Source organism: Orycteropus afer, unplaced genomic scaffold (assembly GCF_000298275.1).
Source record: "Orycteropus afer afer isolate SDZICR_OR568_19922 unplaced genomic scaffold, OryAfe1.0 scaffold00396, whole genome shotgun sequence".
NCBI classification, from domain to species: domain Eukaryota; kingdom Metazoa; phylum Chordata; class Mammalia; order Tubulidentata; family Orycteropodidae; genus Orycteropus; species Orycteropus afer.
The window spans coordinates 517,522-541,270 of record NW_006921983.1 but is presented as its reverse complement, the minus strand read 5'-3'; the positions used below and the strand labels follow the sequence as shown (position 1 = coordinate 541,270).

At 38.0% G+C, this 23,749-nt stretch overlaps 1 protein-coding gene across 1 annotated transcript in view; it reads right to left on the bottom strand.

The window, feature by feature from the left end:
- RBM33 (RNA binding motif protein 33) overlaps positions 1-23,749 on the bottom strand; it is a 205,479-nt gene that overhangs the window by 8,042 nt on the left and 173,688 nt on the right. The window contains exons 18-19 of the mRNA XM_042782629.1: positions 14,150-14,359; positions 11,420-11,608 (exon numbers count right to left, since the gene is read on the bottom strand). Of these exons, the coding sequence (XP_042638563.1) occupies positions 11,420-11,608; positions 14,150-14,359 (399 nt within the window). The remainder of the gene's footprint in view (positions 1-11,419; positions 11,609-14,149; positions 14,360-23,749) is intronic.

Genomic DNA, 23,749 nt, shown 5'->3' with positions numbered 1-23,749 from the left:
TCTGAAAATACTATGTTTTCCTTTCAAGAAAAAAGTATTTCTAGAATTTCTGATGGTGATTTAATTTCCTATGGGTGACTTTACAATGTGAAATGATGGCATGAGGCTGCCAATGGTAAAACATTTGCTATAAAGGGATTAGTTTATTTGTAATCTAAATGGATTAAACCTCAATTTGATTTGGAAGTATTAGTCAAGAGAGACTAAAGCATCCAATAAAATTCTTAAATTAGACAAATGACTTGTTTTTCAAATAATTAACCCAATTAACAATAGCATTTTCTTAAAAACTGGCTTCATGTCAGTTCTTTATTTACATTTTTACACTTGTTTTTTAAAAACAAACACTATTTTCTAGATATAAGATCAAACTTGTAGAAACTGTCAATATTTAACCATTTCTGACCTACCAAAATGGCAAATATTAGTGAGTTCTTTATTAGGAGCAGAGGAAAAGAAACTAACTATGCAGTAAAAGCTAAGGTCTATTATCATCAACTTCCATTTTGAAAAATTCAGTAACGCATCTTTGTGTAGTTAAAAGCACATACACACACACACCTCTGCACCCAGAACAACCCAAAAGCTGAAATCTGTCTCAAGACTACAATATTCACTTAACTCTAGCCCCCACTGCCCCCCACGCACAGAAATGACTCACTGGTGTGCAGAAGGAAAACGTTAACATATCAAATTTCATCCTGATTTACTTTTCATTTTTCAGAGACAAGATATTTCAGACAATTATGTTACCAAAAGTGGCAAAATACAAGTTAAAAAAATCTTCCTTTAGTTGGCAGCTTCCTGCATTTATATTCAACAACCCCATTAAGAATCATTTGACTTAACTGCCATGCTACACTCTATTAGCAGTGAAAAGCTTTGACAACCTACAGTTCAGTTTAGTTTCTGAAAAATTTCTGTGTCATTCAGAACCCTCACCTTTTCCCCCCATTTAAAGAAAAGTTCTTCTTTCTAGGAAGACCGTCCTATGTGTAAACAGATAAACTAAACTGGGATGGGGAGATTAAAATGATTCTGCCATCTTGAAAATCAATTTCTTTGGTCAACAATTCCTAGAGCCATAAGAATTATCTACAGCCAGAAAATGGTATTAGCTGTTTTAAATACAAGGGAAGCTGATTAAAATAAAATAAGCCCAATTTCTAAATCAGCACATTATTCTGATGGAAAAGAAAGTACAATAAACTGGAGTTTATACATTAAATATGAGAGTTTTCCCAATTCACAAATGGGTCTCTCTCATACCGCACAATATGACCTACTCTGCTGTCACTGACTTTGACCAAGTGTGACAGATTTCAACAGCAATGATAAAGACTAAAAGCAAAGGCCACCCCTCCCATACAGCTTTTTAAAACCCAAATCTCAGGAAAAAGAAAACAGAGCAGGAATAGAAGAACAAGAAAGAACACAGAAGACCAATTCTACCACAAACTTTCCATTTTTCTGGTGTCAATTACATAATTTCAACTTTATCTTAATTTTGTTTATTTTAAAATCAATAGCTGTAGTTCCTCTAAAATGGAATGGCTAATTGACTACTGAATTAGTCATCACAGATCACAATTTTAAGCTCTAGCAGTGTAATGCCTAAGGCATTTGACTGCTAACCAGAAGGCTGGCAGTTCAAACCCACCAGCCACTCTGCAGAAGGAAGACTGGGCAATCTACTTCTGTGAAAATTTAATGCCTCAGAAATCCAAAGAGGGTCGCTATGAGTCGGAATGGACTTGATGGCAGGGAGTTTAGTTTAGTTTTTTCAGTACATCCTTTTGATGATTCAAAAGGCACTTCAAAATTCTGCAATGCTTCCAAAATATACATACCAATCATTCTTGAACACTATTGTAAAAATAAACAAAATCTCCAAAATCTGCTTTCCAGAGGTTTTTGATTTTCTGAATTCTACATTTAAAAAGTTTACTATACTAGATTGAACTCATTATTTCAATATTCAACACCACATTATAATGAGGAATCTATTCCCACTTTTAAAATAGGAATTGGAAGACACAGGACTGATTGAATTAATAGTTTGCAACTTCTTTTGATTACACACTGTTCTCACCACACTTTAATCTAGACGACCCAGAACAACAATCCCTAGTTCTCCCCACTATGGAGTAGAGGAATAGGGAAGCTAGAGCTAGAAGTAGAAGTACGGGGGGATGAGGGGCATATGCCACTCTTAGAAAGACACCATCAAGAATATTAGCAGTCAGTCGGTAAGCAGACATCCTTCACTCCTACGAGCTGGGGAAAACTTTACTCAAACCCTGAGAAGTAGAAAGTGAGTATGGAGAGTTCAAAGCCCAGTTATTCATCTGGGTCCTCTGTCAGAACTAGAATTGCAGCTTGTGAAAGAGGGTCAGAAGAAATAAAAGGGTTTTTACTTTACCACGGTAAGATGATAAATATGGGTTGATTTTTAGCATCAGTTCTCTTGAAGAAAGACACTTCCCAGGAAGGCAAAATATGAACAACTATAAGCCACTTGTATATATAACCATGAATACCAAGTCTATGCTTATTTCAAAGGTTTCGGGAAAAAAAAAATCTAGAGGAAAGGAGTCATTTATGAAAATTAGGTATAAATAAAACACTGTTTATATGCTTAGTCTATCTAATAATAAAGAAGCTTTTATTTTAATAGATACTGTATCAATCCCTTAACATACTTAGAGGCTAACAGTATTTATCTTTGTGGTTTTCAAATATTACAATAATAACACTCTGAACACTTACTATGTATTAAGTGCTGTTCTAATTGTGCTACATGAGTTTAATCATTTAATCCTGACAACTACCATATGATTTGTGCTATTATTACCCCACTCAAGAAGATGAGGAAGCAGAAGCACAGAGAGACTGAATAACCTGCCCAAGGTCACAGTTCAGTAAGTCAGACAGCAGCTCTGGTCCTAGAACCTGCGCTCTAAACATTGTCCTTCACTGCTTCTTTTAATTACTCATATTGACAAAATTAGATCTTCTGGCTCTATTCCATTAAAGAGGTAAAAAAAAAATTAAGTGGATGGACATTATTTTCATCTTCAGGGTAACAAATAAAATGATACCTTGACTGATTAAAATGAGAACAGCCTTTACTGAAAAAGTAGTATGCTGAAAATGCTAATATTTTATATTTTCTTACCAAGTATATTAAAAAGGAACACAGTCATTCCTTAAATCCATAAATATTTTTAGACTAACGAATGTTCACAAAACCTCAGCAATACAAAAGGGTTTTAACTGCACTTTCTTTTAAGTCAAGACACAGACAGAATTCCTCATGAACTCAGATTTCTGCACTATCAATAATTCACTCTCTGAAGCCCTCCTGTAACATCAGTAAATTACAAGTAGTTCCTCTATATTTATTTTTAGTTCTTTTTGGTCCTAATAAGAAAAATCTCAAATGCAGTGTGTTGTACTTTATGACATTTATATCTTTATGTAAACAAGTGTACTGTTTACATTTATACATTCACATATTTACCTAAAAAATACTTGTAAAGAACTGCTGCCAAAAGGGCTTTGTATATTAAGACAAATCACAAAAGTAAACACTTTGATGCTATAAACAGTTCAGGGTCCCTGGAACATTCACATCTACACACAATATGCATACTGATTTAGCACATGAGAATATGTTTTTTGTTTGTGCTTAAACTGTTATTCATCAGCTACTTAGTTCTTTTCCTCCTCCAATCACTTTCAGCTCTTTAGTTAAGTGATTCTTGGCAGCGGGGGATGGGGGTAAGTGGGGGTGGGGGATTTGATTCATCTATCCAAGTTTTAGGCTGTAGTCAAGGCCAATTTTAAAGCCGTATTTAGACATGTCAGTATCTATAAAGGTGCTAGTAAATGAAATTATTTGTGTAAATTAGACTCAATGTTCAATACAGTCAGCGTCCCCTTCCACATGCTGACTACTTTATTGGCCGAGAAAACAATGAAAGTAGTGGCTAATCATAGGCTAGAAAGAAAAACTAAGTCAGGGTAACACTGACTTGTGCTGTTTTTGGGATAGGGATGCAGTTCACACCTTTCCCCAAGAATGACTGGAATAAGGAAGGAAGGTAGAGGGCTGGGATTTGCTGAGAGTTCTCATAATTCAGGAACCCAGAAGAGGAGAAACAACTTAAGTCTACCTTCTCCGATTTCAGGCCTTAAGGAAAACTGAGCGTCCTGTCAGTCAACTATCTGACATGGTCCCCATTGTGGAACAAAGACAGTTAGGATAGGACCTAAGGCAGGAATTAAATACAGAGAATTGAAGACAGTAGGTAGAAAAGGAAAAGAGAAAATAAGAGAATATTGGACTAAAATAATTAGGGTAAGATTTAGCAATTATAGGACTATCTGATCACTGATAACCCGCAATTTAAAGGTAGAAAGGAAGAGGTGAATCAAAAGCTCATTTGATTTGTGACACAAAACAAAGTGAGAAGTCATTTTTCAAAGTTTTGTTGTTTTAAGAATAAGACTATATATAGGGGAAAAATTTATTCCAAAAGGATTTCTGAAATGAGACACTAAAAATATTTTATACTTTTAATGTATCTTAAACAGGATAGTTGGACTGCCTGCCACCATTTCTCACCCCCGCCCCATCCACTTGGAGGTTCTCGGAAAATATTACAATAAGAAAGTCTGACTTAGCCTAAGGCACTTGACTACTAACCAGAAGGCTGGTGGTTCAAACCCACCAGCCACTCCTCAGAAGGAAGGTTGGGCAATCTACTTCCATAGTAATACCACCTGGGAAATCCAAGGAGGGGTCGCTATGAGTCGGGTACGACTCGATCGCACATAACAACAACAAACAACAACATGTGAAATATCAAAGCTCTCAAATTCCATTTCCGTTATAGAAAAGGAACTATTTTACGTAATTTCAAATTCTGACCAACTTCTTTGGGGTCTCCAAATTGCATCTTTTTCAAGACAGGAAAAAAAATAAAAGAAAGAAAAATTAAGTTACAGAAATATTTTTATTTTATGTTAATGGGTGTGGTGTCTAAGCCCCTTTTCTAAATGAACCTCTACATAGCCTTTTTCTTTAGCTTTTTGCACAGTCAACTTTTGATTCCTTGGGATAATCCTGGTATAGATTATCAACAACCCTAGCTGTTACTCAGGTCTCTTATCTTCATGCTCATTACAACCACTGTCAGTGTGGGAAACCATGAGAAGCAGAAACTCAGATCACACACATTGTTATTCAGTAGTATTCTGATGAAATTTCCTGACCAATCTGACATCTGTGATTTATGATCCATTTCAATTAGCCTCTCTCTCCTTTTTAACTGGGTCATTGAGTATAATCAAGAGTTGGCTGTGCTCTGTAGAACAGTATAATACCCTGAAAACTTATTTTACTAAGTTCTTTCTTTGGGATTCCAAATATAGGTGCTAGGAAAATACATACAAAATTGATTAATTCAAGAGTTGCTTAATCTCAACTTAGATTTTAATTCCTACTTTTTTTCTTCACAAAATCACAATCCCACATGCAACTTCATTAACTCATTTCCTTCATTCACTCAACCAATCTTCACTGAATGCCCACCATGCACCAGACCTACTTTACTTTAGGCTCTGAGGATAAAGCAATAAACGAGTTTACTAGTCTTACTAGGGAGAGATAGACAATAAATAAGGAAAAGCCTAATATGAGTATATCACATGATGATTACCATATTTTTATGCAAATAACATGTGTGTTATACTGATTTTTTCCCCAAAACCATGTAACCCCCTTGTGCATTAGTTTCCAATTTGTGTTATATGGAAAAAACCTGGAGAAGGAAAAGGGATAGTGAGGGTAGGGAAGCAGAAGTTTGGGGGTGGTTGTTGAAATTTAAGGGCCCATTGAAAAACGACATTTGATCATTGCTTTCAAGGAGCTGAATAAGTGAACCTTGTAGAGAAGCATTTCTGGCATAGGCAGCACTGATACAGACGGAGCATGTCTGAGGAAAAAGGGGACCAGTAGAACTGGAGCAGAGTGACAGAGAGGGGGAATGATAAGACCTGAGATCAGAGAGGGGCTACTGATACATAATATCTAATGAAAACATGAAGGTGAAAGAGTATGTTGGTAAGGAAAAAATTAATCCTTAACTAAACATATGGAAATCAGTTAGGCTTTCATTTTCTGTAGTTCCCTACATGGTTCAAAAACATTTTTTATTCTTGTTATTTAACATACACAGACAAGTTTTATGTGGTGGAATACAATCATAACTACCGCTTCATTACTTCACTCACTTAAAAATGACTATTGCTTAGTCAAGGAGCTCTGGTGGTGTAATGCCTAAGGCATCTGACTGCTAACCGGAAGGCTGGCAGTTCAAACTCACCAGCCGCTCCACGAAAGGAAGATAAGGCAATCTACTTCTGTAAAGATTTACCATCTTGGAAACCTCATAGGGGTCGCTATGAGTTGGCATTGACTCTATGGCAGTGGGTTTGATTTTTGTTTATGATGTATTCATTCAACAAATATTTGTTAGGTATATATTTTGGAGAAGATATTGTGGGGAGTAAATAAAATGTGGATTCCAATTTCAAGATCAGAATTACCTGGCAAAATCATCAGCAATTACTAAGCAGTCAAAAAGTCTGGCCTGCCTTATGCAGGCAAGTCTGGTTAGTGACTTTATTGAGGGCAAACAACCCTGAGTGTCACAAGAATTCTCCTAACCAAGGTCTTCTGAAGGACACTGCAGAAACATGATCCATACACCACCAAGATAAAGAGCACTTCAAGGAAAGGATCTTTAGGTCATGATCAGCTTAGTGAGTCTTAGGTTGGATGGATCTGAATCTGACTTGTGGGGAAAAAGGAACTAACATTTACCAAGTATCTGCTATGTGTGAGATACCATGCTAACGGCTATCATAATGTCATACATTATCACATTTAATTCTCACACTATGTGAGCTAGACAGTTATCTCAATGTTAAGGACTGGGAAGGCTTAGGCTCACAAAGTTAAGTATTTGTCCAAAAGATGTCCAGTGATAAATGGCAAAATCCACATTTAAACCAGTGTCATATCAAAGCTCATACTCTTGCTGCTTTCTGGAGGGTTAATGCAGCAGCCAACAACTGCACTAACCAGCACCCACTCACCAGGTAACCATTCTACTCTGTGTCTCAGGTTAGTAACCTCTCGTAGCACTGTTGGGAGATACAAATAGAATAAATAATATAGAAAAAGTGGGCAGAGCAGTGGCTGGTATCAGCCAAGGGTCAGCTACTACTAAGATTACTGCTAGTACCCAGTACTCTATCCTTTTAGTGATTATCAAAACAGGAACCAGATAAATGCACAAACATACACACTTACTGAGGGACTGGAAACTTTTGCTCTTGAGAGAAAACGATTTTTTTGTTTTTACATCATGAAGTAGAATTTAATATAGGATAAAAAAATGTATTGTTTCTTTTAAAACAATTTTAGGTATATCTCAGCAAGTAAGGAAATAAAGGTAATTAAGCAGAAGAGGCCTCAGGAATTATAATAAATTTACTTTCTAATCCTAAAGGTTAATTTGTTTCAACTCGTAAGGATGGAACAGAAGTTTACAGCTGTGTCCCTGAGGAGGCTACTGACAGAATATAAAACCCACTGCTATCAAGTTGATTCTGACTCGTATTCCTCCCACAGAGTGACTGGGTGGATTTGAATTATTGACCTTCTGGTTAGTAGCCAAATGTCTTACCCATTGCCACCAGGGCTCCTTCTGACAGAATATATGCCAGTGTTACTCAGAGCAGCCTGGGACAGCTTCCTCAGCAGACTCACAAAGCCTGCATGTTCTAACAACAATATGGCTACCTGCAGGTGCCACCAGGTTGTTCTGAGCCTGCTCATTGCCCAGCAATAAGGTGGGGTAATCCCATAGCCTCTACATTCCTCTCTTTACCTCAAGATCGTAGGTAGAATTTTCTTCCTGGCACATTTAGTATTAATGTTAATGACTATCACATGGTTTTTATTCTTACTGCAACCTTTCCCATCTGAAATTCTGAAACACACTACTATATTTATGCTATTTCTATCTTCCAAACCACAAAAACCCAAACTCACTGCCATCAAGTTGACTTTGACTCATAGAGACCCCCATTGGGTTTCTAAGGCTGTAAATTTTTACGGAAGTGGATTGCCTCTTCTGTCTTCCACAGAGCAGCTGGTGGGTTCAAACCACTGACCTTTTGGTTAGCAGCCAAATGCCTTAAGCATTATACAACCAGATTTCTATCTTATGGCTATGCTATTTCTTAAAAAAAAAAAAAAAAAATCTTTTTATTTTCCTTGTTGTTGTTGTGCCGTGGAGTCAGACCCAACTCATAGTGACCCCTCCTTGAGTTTCCAAGGCGGTATCACTATGGAAGTAGATTGCCCCATCTTCCTTCCAAGGACTCTGTAAATAATGACTCTATAAGTGTAGGTCTTTAAAATTAATTTTCTATTGAGACTTATGAATGTCATTTAAAAAAGTGAAATACTTATCTGACGGCAAGCCTGGCTACCACATTCTACTCTACTGCTGTACTGAGAAAAGTTCTGAGATTCCACAGATCAAAAAAATACAGTTAACATGCAGTTTTTAGAATTTTCTATAATTAAATGGCCCAGGTCCTTCTTAGTCTGCATAACACTACAACTTGCTATTATACTCAGTGAACACTAGGTAGTGCCATAACCCAAAGGACTGAGACCTGAACTACTTTGTGTATATTTTTCTTTCTTAACCTAAGAAGGCAGGATGCCTTGGGTCACTGAGACCCTTTAGAATTTTTACTTATCAGTATCATTTCTTTAGCTAAATAATGCTGGCAGAAGCTTGTAATGTCAGTGTGCTTGCTTTTTAAAATGATGAAATGTACCATTTTATGATTATAGTACTTAAAAATCTATTAACTATCACTCAAAAGAATCCCATGGGCCTAAGATTGGCAATAAATGAGAGAACTATGTTTTGTTCACCAGACAGAAAGAACAGACCCTTTTATAAGTACCGAAACCATCACTCTTTAGAGATTCTGACAGTGGCATATGGGACCTCATCTTTTATTTTATTAGGGTAACTCATACAACCTAGGAAATTTTCATTCTCATATCCTTATCTTTCTCTTTCTTAAGTAAAACAAGCCATTAAACCACTCCAACATTGTTTCTGTTAGGCTTTTAAGTGGCCCCAATGAAACTCTGTAACAAAAAGATTTCTAATTGTTTTCAGTCCAGGGGAAAAAAAAAAAAAAAAAAAAAGGCAAATGAAAGAATAAATGACCACTCAAGAGGTCTACAGCTCCAAAACATAAAATTCAATTTAGAAAACTAGTTAAGACCAAGGTTAGGTGGCTTCACAATGGCTCCAAGCTAATGTTTACAATGTAGCCACTAAAATTCACTTAATGTATATCAGAAACAAACAGAACTTATTCAAACACGGAACTTGATAATATTATTCAGTTGTCAAGATGATATACGATGAAGCAAAGTCCATAAAAATTAGCAGGTCACAAATAGAAAGCTAAATAGTTTTAGCATTTTCCTCCCCAAATAGAGAAGTACAAAAAGCCCAACAAATAACAGAAACAGCAGGAAGGAACGAGCTCAAACTTTGTATTATAAAAATGAGCTCCTCAAGAGATAGCACTGGTCTGTGGTTCATAACTAAACCTACTGCCATCGAGTCAATTCTGACTCATAATAACCTCCACTGGGTTCCCACAGTTGTATATCTTTACAGAAGGAGATAGTCTCATCTTCCTCCTGAGGAGCAGCTGGTGGGTTTGAACCACCAATCTTCTGGTTAACAGCCAAGTATTTTATCCACTATGCCATTAGAGGTCCTTAACTAATAGACTAGGCTCTGTTTTTTCAAAATCTGGATTCACTGCTAAACTGTTACTTGATCCAGAATCCTCTATCACCATTTGTTTCTAGAATTTCAGAGCAGAATATGCATCTAGTGCCTAAAGCACTTGACTGCTAACCGGGAGGCTGGTGGTTCAAACCCACCAGCCACTCCTTGGAAGGAAGGTTGGGCAATCTACTTCCATAGCGATACTGTCTCGGAAATCCAAGGAGGGGTCGCTATGAGTCGGGTACAACTCAATGGCACATAACAACAACAACTACACAATATTCTCTATTGTCAGTTATGTTCCTGCAAATTAATCTGTGTTGTTATGAAATGTCTACAAAGGTTCATGCCTATGATAACTGAAAAGTTGTTCGTAACTGTGCCTCTGGAAAATGTAGTCTATTAAAAAAAATAGAAGCAACAGTTTTCTGGTTAACTTTTCAATACTACATAAACTAAATATAACTAAAATATTGTTAACATAACTAAATAAAAACTAAACATAACTCTTCTCTAGGAATCACAAAATTAGGTTGAGAGTAATTAAACCTAAATAACAGACACAATTTTTTCACAGGCTTTCATCCACTCCATTTAGGAAATCTCAATAGTAGACAGAAATCTGAAATACATGAAGTAATTACTTGTATCTACCATAGTCTCAAAATGCTTCCAAATTCACCCAGGAAGCAAGAGGCTATAAACTATTCTTAAGAAAAAGTACTTTGAACTAATCAGAAATGTAATATTGATTCTGTATGTTCTAAAATTCTCATCAGTCCCATTTACAAAGTGCTTCCACCTTCAAACACAAGTCTTGAAGCAGAGGGGGTCAAGACAGTGACAGCAGTGGTGAAGAGACCTGGCCAGAGAGGCCAGAAGTGAGACCACAGATTAACTGCTAAAGGAAAATCAGTCAACCTCATTTCTTCACTGATTTACCCAGAGGGCTCTGGAAGCAGTAAAGATCAGGGACTTCAAGGGAACTGTTTGGTTACAACGCAACTAGAGACCCAGTTGTAGCCAGCTCAGCAGATTTTTAAGCATCATAGTTAACCAGTTTTAAAATTGAGAGAGAAAAATATAGTCCAAGTCACTACTGTATTTGCAAAATCTAAACTAAGCCGAACAGCTGTTAATATGTAAGGATGCTTCTAGCTAAATAATTCAAAATTTTAAAAAATTATTACAAATAAAACAAGGCATTTGACAGAACAAAAAACCTGTGTGTACACATGTGCAAGTTACTATGAGGTTTCAAAGGATAATTTTTTGGGTGGATTACTTATTTAAGTTTATAATTGAGCATCTAGAAATGACATCATAATAAAAGTCTGAGGCAAAAGTTCTAATATCAAATGTACATAGTAGATAAAATATTTATCTTTCTTTTCAATGGTATTACTTTAATACAAAGTAACCAACACAAAGAGCATTATAAATCAAGAAGTGATTTAGTTTTGTGGCCTGACAAATTTGGGGGTAGACAGAAATCCTAAGTGACCTACCTGGATGGGTCCTACGGACATGAGCAGGTTTTTCAGCTGGACATCGGTAGTTGATGAAGAAAGCCCTTCCACCGACACCACACACGGTTGAGGCTTGCACTCCACCACTCGCAAATTCTGTTTATTTGGCATGAGGCGTCCCCGACCCATCTGACCTGCTACTCCTCTGCCTCTCCCATACATAATGACCTGGCAGCAACAAAAAGCAACTGTATTTTGATTTTTAAACTTTAAGCAGTTTCAAAGCTACTTAGATGTAAAACTGAGCAAGTTATTTACAATCAATTAAAATATACCATGAGCTACCTACACAAAAATATTGTTCCACATCCTACTTTGGCAAGTAGCAACTGGGATCTTAAAAGCTTGCAAGCAGCCTTCAAGACGCAATGATGGGTCTCTCCTCGTCCAGAGCAAAGAAGAGTGAAGAAAACCAAAGACGTGTAGAAACAATTAGTTCAAGAGACTGGTATACAATGTGATTCTCAGTCTATATAACTATGAGACCAGAAGAACTAGATGATTCCTGGCTACCACTGTCAACCACTCAGAGGGGGATCTACGTAGGAGATCTTGGATAGAGTGGGAGAACAATGTGGAACAAAACTCAAAATCATTAAAAAAAAAAAAAAAGGACCAGGTTTGCTGGTCTGATAGAGCCTGGTGGAACCACTGAGACTATGGCCCCTAGGTGCCCTTCAGGTCTGGCACTGAACCCACGCCGGTGGCTTCCAGCCAAACAAAAGACAGGTATATGAGCTGAACATTTACATTAGGCAGATACACTCCTTGGAGAGCTCAATCATGGGAGAACAGAAGGGATGTGTAGAGAGAGACAGCTCGGAGGACAGGAGTGCATGGGAGGGAAGGGGAAGAGGAAGTGGGAGGGGAGCTGTTGCATTCTGGGAAATTGCAGTCAATGTCATGAGACAAAGTACCTGTGAGCTGGTATATGGAAAGTGAATTTGCTCTGTAAACTTTCACCCAAATCACAATAAAAACTAATACACACACACACTATATGTTGTTGTGTGCTGTCGAGTCGAACCCAACTCATAGCAACCCCTCCTTGGGATTCTGAGGCAGTATCACTATAGAAGTAGATTGCCCAATCTTCCTTCCAAGGAGTGGCTGGTGGGTTTGAACTACCAGCCTTCTGGTTAGCAGTCAAATGCCTTGGGTAATATGCCACCAGAGCTCCTCATAATAAGTTATATTATTATTAATAATTTACTTTCCACCAAGAGCTTTCTTATACATATTTGGTACTTTTTATATACTTTTATGTTAAGTTGCAAGCTTTTCATATATGTATCTTCTTGTAGAATCCTCATAACAGCCCAAATAAGATGGAAAACATTATTGTCCTTATTGCATAGAGTATACTGAGTTTTAAAGACACTCAAACACTTTATTTCATATATATGTATGTATATCTCTTTAAGGTCTTCTTCATTATATGTCCAGGGATAACACCTGAATAAAGAAAATTTAAACAGGAACAATCTTTAAAAACTCAAGTGATGAAGACAGCACTCAATGTGTCTTTAGACCTCTGGTGTGCTGCTCCAAAAGTGGAATTCTGTTTGTTCTTACCTCATAAATTGTTACTGAGATAATATAGTCAAAGCAAGCTAAAAACGTCAAAAAAGACCCCCCAAAATAAGAATGGTCTTGATATTAATACTACTGGTAGTACCAAGATAGGATGATTTATTGTATCTGCTAATCTTGGTACTATCAGTAATATTAATATTAAGACCATCAAAGGCTTAGATTTCAAAGTAGTTTTCAAAGGCTTCCTGTAAGAAACTCAAAGCAAGGTAGTGCTACCTTTCTATCTTGCCAGAATTTATCAAGATGAAGGGTGTCTAGCTTCTGCACCAACTGGGGATGTTACCATTTGGCTATCTTTCCCTGCGTTTCCTGCAGATACGGAAAAGCTTTGAGGAAACTGAAACAAGATGCTCTTCACTAGAAGTCAGGAGGTGGAAAGGCTGCTCTATTACTAATCTATAACATCATCAGAGGGACCCTCCTTTTGTAGGGAAGATTCTAAATATATCACATAAAAAGGAGAACATTTACCCCCATGGAATGGAGGTCTGGTGTGATTCCCATGCTTCTTATTTGTCTTAACAGGCCGAACTGAGACAAGAGATACTCCTTCAACTATCAATAACTGCCCGTCTACAGGTCCAGGAAACACCACTAAAAGAATGGTGGCTCTGCCCCTTTCTCAGGCAAATTATTTAACCTCCAAAAGCCCAGGTGTCCTATCCATAAATTGGGGATGATAATTATGAAATCATCCATGAAAAGACACATGACATTATATTTATGAAGACAGTAAAGTAATAAACAGAGGAAGGGAAGCATTACTGTGCTGAGTGTTGTACATGTATGTTCTTTCTATCTGGGAAGGAAGCAGAGATTCTGGCTGTGTAGATAGCTCAGAGTTGTAGGATGCTTGCTTATGCATGATTTACTGCATTTGTACCATTATAAAAGCATTTAAAAATAAAGAAAAGCTCCACTGTGAACATTTCAAAACCAGAACAAAGAAAATCATGGCTTATTTTTTTTCTTGGTTTTTTTGAGCACTACTTTGTGTCAAGCATATCAGAGAAACCATTTAAATATTAAGTTGTCTTACCAAACATCTATCTAAATGTCTACAGAACATGGCCTTCACTTTTCTAATGGTTTAGATAAGACTATCAACAGTACCTTTTTGGCTGGGTGGATTCCTTGGATGTTTTTGATCCCTGGAGGAATAGCTGGGTGCATGTGGGTGGTCACTGGCGAGTGTTGTGGCTGCTGAAGTGTCCCCTTGGTCAGAGTGACCTTCCGGGCAGGCTGCTGCCTCCCCTCCGGAGCCTGAGGAAGCCGCTGGGGCTGGCCCTCTGGGTGAAAAAAGCCATCACTCTCTCCTCCCTGCTGAAAGCAAGAAGGGATCATATGCTGTTTAGGATCTGCTCACACAAACATTTGTTTCTCAAAAATCAGGGGACTTAACCTTGGCCAGTAGTTAACTGAGAAACACAACAATTTCAAACAAGGATATAACCAAACGTCTCTTTTCATGAGAGCCAGTAAGGAAATTTGCCACTTGGCAGTGCTCAGGTTTAGTAAAGAGCCCTAGTGATGCAATGGTTAAGTGCTCGGATGTTAACCTGAAGGTCAGGCTGGTGATGTGAATCCACCAGCCATTCTACGAGTGAAAATGTCAACATAACAGCCCGGGAAATGCTATGGGGCAGTTCTACTCTGTCCTATAGTATCACTGTGAACTGGAATCAACTTGAGGACACAAAACAACAGCAACAAGGTTTTAACAATATTTTTACAATTTAAAACATAATTTAATTACTGTATCTGTTTAAGAGGCCTGCAATTAAAATAAGTGCTGTTTAACCCAGTGAAATACTATGTAACATTAAAAATCCTTCATATTCAACAGGCATGTTTCATTTTCTTTTCTTTTTTTAAAACTTGTTTTTGTGATTTGGGTGGAAGTTTACAGAGCAAATTTATTTTTTGTACAGCAGTTTATACACATTTTGTTTCATGACACTGATTGCAATTGCCCACAATGTAACAGCTCTCTTCCCACTTTCTCCCTGTACTTACCTCTAACCTGTGTCCTTCCTTCCTATGCATTTCTGCCCCCAGAGCTATCTTCCTGTGCAAACACTGCCCTTCTGTTCTCCCACAACTGATAGCTCTAAGAAGTGTTATCTACCTGATGTAAATATAGACCCTATATGCTTGTCTATTGTTTGGCTGGAAATCATGGGAGTGAGTTCAGTTCCAGACCTGAAGGTAAACTAGGGGCCATAGACTCAGGGGTCTCACCAGACTCTATGAGACCAGTAAACCTGGTCTTTTTTTTTTTTTTTTAAATGATTTTAAGTTCCTCAGCAGGCATTTTTCATTTTCAGGAGCATTCTTGTTACAATCTGACAGTTGACAGGAGTGGTGGTCTTAAAATTTTTCTCTTACTCACACCTGATATGAGTAAGAGAAAAGTGATCATGTTGACTCATTCCACTGCTTTCTATTCAAACTGGAAGGCTAAAGATCAGTCATCCAGAGTGAATTATGAAAGAGACCAAACAGCGGTGCCTTTCTTCCACAATGGAGACAATAAAACTGAATACTCTACAGTCATCAATGTTCACAGGAGTTGAAGGCATCCCAGTATTACTGGCTAAAAATGTCTCCCCTCCTACAGGACTGGCACAATGGTTGTTTCAGAGAAGAAAAGCATTTACTCTATTAAGAGCTCTAGGAATTTTAGAAATACTTAATCTAACCTTTTATTTTTTACAAATATTCCCTCATTTCCTGACCTTAAAACTTGTTAATCAGTTTGGAAGCAAGTACACATGCAAGCTGCACTATTGATGCTGTTTACGATATTATTAGTCAGCATGAAAATGGCTGGATGGCCGCCTGTCAGCTATGTTCAGTATTAAATATCGCATTCTCCAAAAGGGTAGCTGGAGGAAGGGAAAGAAAAAGTGGCCTGCAAGAATATCAGATCTTAAATTATGTCATCCTACTAGAAATGGATGCTTAAACTTGAAAGACAGTATTAAGGCTTTTATTATTAGCACGATTCCCTACTCGTCACATAAATAGGAATATATTAAGTCACTGGTTAGTGAATCTTCCACACATAGGCTGCTCAGCTATGCCAGTATTTCCAGTAATAACTTGGTATATGAGCTCAGAAGTAGCCCATGTCTCCCTCGCCAAAAAACTTACATTTTAGAGACAGTTTGATAAAACAAAGAACTCCACAAAGAGAAGGAACAGGAACTAGATTAAGGTGAGTGCTGATGTTTATCAAGACTGCCCAAAGTAATGAGAACCAAGAAAATACGAAATTAAAAATGGTACACAGGAGCAGAACTTCTGGCTATGGTGGCTTGAAAAGGTCGACAAATTCTCTCCTCCCCTCAAATCAAGCAAAAAACCAGAAAAGTTGTTGAAAACAACCATTTCAGGGCTCTGGAAATCAATTAAAGTGTAACAACAAATTGAGAAGCATTTCTTCATAAAATTTGGGAGCAGTGTCAGTCTATGGCCTTCTTGAGTGGGGCTGTTTTTATTAGCACAGGCCGAGTGTGAAAACCCTTGAGGGATGAATTTGATTTGGTGTTGAGGCCTGAACACCCACACAGCATTGTCAGTAAAAGCAGCACTCTGTGGGAAAGGAATGGAGAAAAGCCCACTGGTCTTTGGTAATGGTCCTGTTTGGGACACACAAGCAGACTAACCAGAGATTTAACCTTTCCACACAAGGCTGACCAGGAAATTCATACAAGTCCAAGGAGAACAAAGGTCTGGCAGAAAGCAGAAGCCATGGCAGACTTAAGAACTGGCTGACTTTGAATGCACTCTCCAACCTACTTACAAATTCGCTTACTGGCTGATCACTAAGCTATGCACCAAGAGTTGACCCCTGAGAAGCTAAAAAATAAAATTTCAAAATTTAATGAAAAATCTTTTGAACTGAATGAAAAAGAAAATACAACTTATTAAAATTTAAGGGATGCACTGCTTGCTTTGGCAGCACATATACTAAAATTTAAGGGATGCAACTAAAGCAATGCTTCCAAGGAAATTTACAGCTTTATAGCTTGTACCAGAAAAGAAGAACTAAAATCAATAGGAACTCTAACCCAGAGTAAGAAGAAAGGATATAATAAAGATCACAACAAAAGGCAATGACACAGTAAAAGAAAAAAAAAAAAAAATAGAGAAAATCAGTAAAACTAAAAATTGGTTTTGTGATGAACAAAATCGATAATCTTTTAACTAGACTGACCATAAAAAAAGGAGGTAAGATACAAATTACCAGTATCAGTCATGAGAGAGGGATTATCACACTAACCCTAAAGAAATGAAAAAGAATGTTATTAACAATGTTATACTAACAATTTAGACAACTTATACGAAATGGATAAATTCTGTAAATGATACAAGGTGCCAAAACTGACTCAAGAAAAAACTGAAAATCTTGTAAGAGATGCTAACGGGAGCCCTTTGGACAGAGAAGCAACAACAGCAAACAACAACTGAACATTAACACACATGATGACATAACCCAGAGACCAACCCAGCTATGGAAGTATCCAGTAAATAAGCCTAAAAAATTGTAAACGGGTGTCAGTGAAAGCAAACATGGGCATATGGGTGGATAGATGGGTGGACAGGCTGAACTATTAGGTATGTCTATGCAGTGGGGAGTATACCCAAGACCATGTATAGGGTTAGCAGACAATGGTTCTACAAGTGTATTTGTGTGTTCTGTAAGAATTCCCAGGTGTATAGTAGAGCTAAGGAACTCTGGTAGCATAGTGCCTAAGGCACTTGACTGCTAACCAGAAGGCTGGCAGTTCAAACCCACCAGCCACTCCTCGGAAGGAAGGTTGGGCAATCTACTTCTGTAGTGATACCACCTCAGAAACCCAAGAAGGGGTCGCTATGTGTTGGGGTCAACTCGATGGCACATAACAACAACAACATAGTAGAGCTGAGAAGGGACAAAGTTGTAGCCATTTCTTGGTGATAGTCAGCTACCCAGAGGGAGCGAGTAGTTGAACCTGTGAGCTCAGGACCATAGTCACAGGAGACATTAAGCTCAACTGGCATAACGTACTACACTAAACGTTGTTCTGCCTCCTACTTTGGCAAGTAGCAAGTGGGATCTTAAAAGCTTGCAAGCTGCCATCTAGATGCAACAATGGGTCTCTGTTCATCCAGAACAAAGAAGAATGAAGAAAACTAAAGATTCATAGAAACAGTCCTAGCGACTGGTACACCATGTGATCCACAACCTATACGACTATGAGACCAGAAGAATTAGATGGTGCCTGGCTACCACTGTCAAACACTCGGAGGGGGATCTATGTAGGAGATCCTGGATAGAGAGGGAGAACAATGTGGAACAAAACTCAAAGTCATTTGGATGGAAAAAAAAGGGGGAACCGGGTTTGCTGATCTGATGGAACCACTGAGACTATGGTCCCTAGCTGCCCTTCAGGTCTGGAATTGAACACACACTGCGGCTTCCAGCCAAACAAAAGACAGGCATGAGCTGAACATTTACCTGAGGTAGATACACTCCTTGGAGAGAACAATCATGGGCGAAAGAAGGGCTGTTTATGCACAGGGAGACAGCTCAGGGGGCAGGAGTGCATGGAGGGATGGACACAGGGAAGAGGTAACTATGGGGAGGAAGGGGGAGGAGAGTTGCTGCATTGGGGTAAATTGCAGTCAATGTCATGAGACAAGTGTACGTGAACTGCTGTATGGAAAGTGAATTTGCTCTGTAAACTTTCACCCAAATAACAATAAAGGAAATAAATAAATAAATAAACTTCAAACAAGGAACCAGAGACATCAACTGACAAATGAGGACAACTAAAATCCAAAAGAGGGAAAAAACTATGTAGTTACAGAACTTCTAGATGGTAGGGAAGTCAAGACAACTACAAGATAGAATGGACTATTCTAAACTTGGGAAGAAAACTACAAATCACAGGGTAACCTCAAAGAAAAATGATAAACCTTCACATTAAAATCAAAAAGAGGACCAGCACAAATATTTAGCAAATACTAAAACAACAGCAACGAAGGATGTGATAACACAATCCATAAACAAAACGAGCTCAGCACAGAAAATTAAATGGAACAAAGGAATCAACACCACAAAAAAGCACATAACAAAATGACAGCAACAAATTCATACTTGTCAATAATTACCTATCTGGCAAGGGACTTATCTCTAAGATTTATAGAAAACTCCAACGCCTCAATAGCAAAGAAATTAACAATCCAATCAAAAAACAGGCAGAAGACATGAATAGACACTTCACCAAGGAGGATACTCAGGCAGCCAGCAAATACATGAAGAGATGTTCACAATCATTGTCCATCAGAAAGATGCAAATCAAAACAAGAATGAGATACCATCTCACCTCAGCACTGATGGCAAGGTTCAACGAGACAGAAAATAACAAATGCTGGTGAGGATGTGGAGAGATTGGGACTCTCATACACTACTGGTGGAACTTTGAAGTGATACAACCACTGTGGAAAGCAGTATGGAATCTTAGAAAGCTGGAATTGGAGATAACATTTGACTCAGCAATCCCATTATTAGCTATATATCCTAGAGAAGTGAAAACCACGACAGGAGCAGATAGGTGCATACCCATGTTCATCACAGCACTATTTACAATAGTAAAAAGATGGAAAAAACCTATGTGCCCATCAGCAGAAGAGTGGATGACCAACCTATGGTGCGTACATACAATGGAATGCTATGCAGCACTAAAGAATAATGTAGAATCTGCAAAACACTGCATAACATGGATGAACTTGGAGGACATTATGCTGAGTGAAATAAGTCAATCACAGAAGGACAAATATAAAATATAGTATTAGTTCATTATTGTAAAAAGTCAAGGAAAGGTTTATATATGGAAGGAAACTTTGTTGGTTGCCAAGGGTGGGAGGAGGGAGGGAACACTGTACACACACAAAAAAGCACTGACCCATGTCATTTTAGTTTTGTGTATTTCACTGTACATAAATTATATTTCAATAAAATGCATTTAAAAAACTTAAAAAGAGAAGAAACTGAAAATCTGAATAGACATCTAAGAACCAAAGACACTGAATTAACAATATAAAGAAAAACCTAGAAGCAAATAAATGGCTTCAGTGGTGAATTCTGTCAAATATTTAAGCAAGACATACTATCAATCTTACCCATTTCTTTCAGAATCTAGAGGAGGAGGGAAGTACTTTCCCATTCATTCTTTGAGTTAGTATTATTCTGATACAACAAAGACATCTAAAGAAATAAAAACTACAAAGCAATATCTCTCATAAACACACAAGGAAAAAGAATTCTTAACGAAAAATTAGCAAACTAAATACACAATACAGAAAAGGGATCATACACTACGACTGAGTAGGGTTTATCCCAGAAATACAAGATTGGTTCAGAACCTGAAAATCAGCTAATGTAACAAATGATATTAATAGAATAAGGGACTAGATGATCATTTCAAAAGATGAGGAAAGACTATTTGACAAAATCCATACATGATTAAAAACTCAGCAAGTGGAAATAGAAGGTATCAACCTGAAAAAAGGATCTAGGAAAACCCTACAGCTAACTTCATACTTAATAGTGAATAGCTGAAGCTTTCCCCTCAGCATCACTTCTATTCAAAACTGTACTAGACTAGTCAGGGATACTCAGCCCTAGATGTACATTAGAATCACCTCTGTAGCTTTTGAATGATTGTGACACCTAGGCTTTACTCCAGAACAGTTAAATTAAACTCTCTGGAGTTGGGACCCAGACAGGATTATTTTAAAGGCTCTTCACGTGATGCTATTGTTCAGCCAGGGCTGTGAACCACGGAACCAGATGACTCTATAATATTTTAATTGCTTGAAATGAATTGATCTAGATGGAAGTCATTCCTACCTTAAAGAGAAAGGCTTTCAAATGAAAATGGAAGCATTTGTGAAAAGGTAGGCCATTGCAAGTACCCTAATCCATACAATAAAAAGTGATGCATGATGGTTTGTGCTTCAAACTTCTCTACTGTCTATCAGACAGTGAACAGATATACCAGCCAGGCAGGGATGGCCAATTCTAAGTGCATGATTTTTAAAAGTTTTTACCTTATAAAGTTATGGGTTCTCTCTACTTTTCATGGGGCAATCTACTTCTGTAGTGATACTGCCTCAGAACTCCAAGGAGGGGTTGCTAGGAGTTGGGTTCGACTCAACGGCACTTAACAACAACAACAACAAACAGCTAAACAGAAGGCTGGCGGTTCAAACCCACCAGCCACTCCTCGGAAGGAAGGTGGGGCAGTCTACTTCCACAGCGATACTGCCTCAGAAACCCAAGGAGGGGGTCACTATGAGTCGGGTCCAACTCAAAAGCACAAAACAACAACCACCAGTTAAAAATTTTAAGCTTATATACTACCTCTCATTTTTGTTAAGAGCCAGTGATCCATTATGTAATTTATCTAAAATCCTACTGAAATTACATTTCCTAACAGTACACCCTTAGTACAAGATTCATTTATTCACTATGCACATATCAAGTCACACACTGTTCTTCAACAGCACCTATTTCTTTTATATGTGGTCACATGTTGAACTAGCTTTCTGGGTGCTATGAGGAGTAGTGTGTGTAAGGCTGGGTAGAGATGGCATGGAGCAAGTAAATTCTCCAAACTGCTGAGATACACAACTCTCTAACTGACTATGATTCTCAAATTTCCACACTTTTCACTAACATGGGTAAGTAAATCGACTATGTAAACTTTACTGAGAAGTCTTTCGTTTTATGGACTTAAAAAACACCAAACCAAGCTCCTGACATTGAGTTGACTCTGACTCATACCAACCCCCCTTTGGGTTTCCGAGGTGATAAACCTTTATGGAAGCAGATTGCCCAGTCTCCCTTCTGCAGAGTACCTGATGGGTTTGAGCCGCCAGCCTTCTGGTTAGCAGTCAAATGCCTTGGGCATAGTGCCTAAGAGCTCCTTTTATGGACTTAAGTGACCTAAACAAACTCCCTCGTAGCTTCAATTTAAGGATATGCTCTCTTAAACACGTTCTAGAGCAATCAGTGGTTAAGACCCTATACCTCTGTTTGTTTACTATTATGTCCCTAAAAAAAAACCAAAAAACAAACTCACTGCTGTCAAGTCGATTCTACTCATTGCAACCCCTCCTTGGGTTTCTGAGGCAGTATCAATGGAAGTAGATTGCCCAGTCTTCCTTCCAAGAAGTGGCTGGGGGTTTGAACCACCAGCCTCCTGGTTAACAGTCAAATGCCTTAGGCACTACACCACCAGAGCTCCCATTGTGTCCCTAGGACCTGCCAAATATCATATGCACAAAGGAGGCACTGAAATACTTACTGAATAAATCAATAAATAGTAGATCTTACTTTTTTTATTTTATACTTAGTTCTGAATGTGCTAAAAAAAGACTATAGTATAAAGATACTATGCTATGTTGTTGTTGTTGTTATGTGCCATGGAGTCAGACTCGAGTCATAGCGACCCCTCCTCCTTGGGTTTCCGAGGTGATATCACTATGGAAGTAGATTGCCCAACCTTCCTTCCGAGGAGTGGCTGGTGGGTTTGAACCACCAGCCTTCTGGTTAGCAGTCAAGTGTCTTAGGCACTATGCTACCAGATAGTCACCATCAATTAGTAAATACATAATTACCAAATGTCACTATGACAATAAATAAAAGCCATCTGTCAACCCAGTAATACGATTATAGCCATTAGAAAATATTATTCCCTGGTGCAGAAAAGGATACAGACAGTCCCCGGGTTATGAAGAAGATTCATTCCTAACTGTGTCTTTAAGAATGTGTAGGTCAATCAGAACAAGTGTGTACAATTCTTATTTAGCCTTATTTTAGTGGAAGATTAAAGCATTTGGCTGCTAACCAATTGGCAGTTCAAAAGCACCAGTCGCTCCATGGGAGAAAGATGAGACAAGTCTGCTTCTGTAAAGATTTACAGCCTTGGAAACGCCATGGGGCAGTTCTACCCTGTCCTATAGAGTTGCTATGAGCCAGATGACTCAATGGCAACAGGTTTTAGTGGAAGAAAAGGCGCAAAGTTTTCAATGATTTATAAGGGGCACGTGCAGCAAGTGAAGGTGACTGTGATGAAGAATTCAAGTAGGTGTTGGTTCAATCATTTTAAAATGGGAGCAAATTTACATATTAAAGCAGGGCTTCAAAGATGGCAGCGCCCCACTCAAAGATGCAGTGGGGCTTTAAACATGTGTGGATCTCCACAGTCCTGCCAATAATCTAATCTCATGCATCAGGCTTCTGAAAAGGTTCACTATGCCTCTTCTGAGTCTCCCACTCCAGGGCTTCAATCTGTACTTTTTCCCACTCTGGTTACTGTGACAAATCATTCAAATAGTAAAAATTCCAGTCTGTTCCTGTTTTGCATCATTGGCCATGACAGAACCAGTTTGAAGCTCTGCATTAAAGGGCAAGTAGGAATTGTCCATAAATTGGATTATCATAACTTGGGTACTGTCTGTAATTAGATATACATTTGGCTTAAAAAGAATGATGCCTATATAACATGATGGATGATAAGGCTGAACATTCTGATAATTCACATATTTTTCATTAGCTATCCAGAGCTAAAAATAAGATGATCTACATAGTTAACTCTAATATAAAAAGACTAGCTTCACTGAAAGTAAAATATCACTATTAGCCTATTTTAAAGT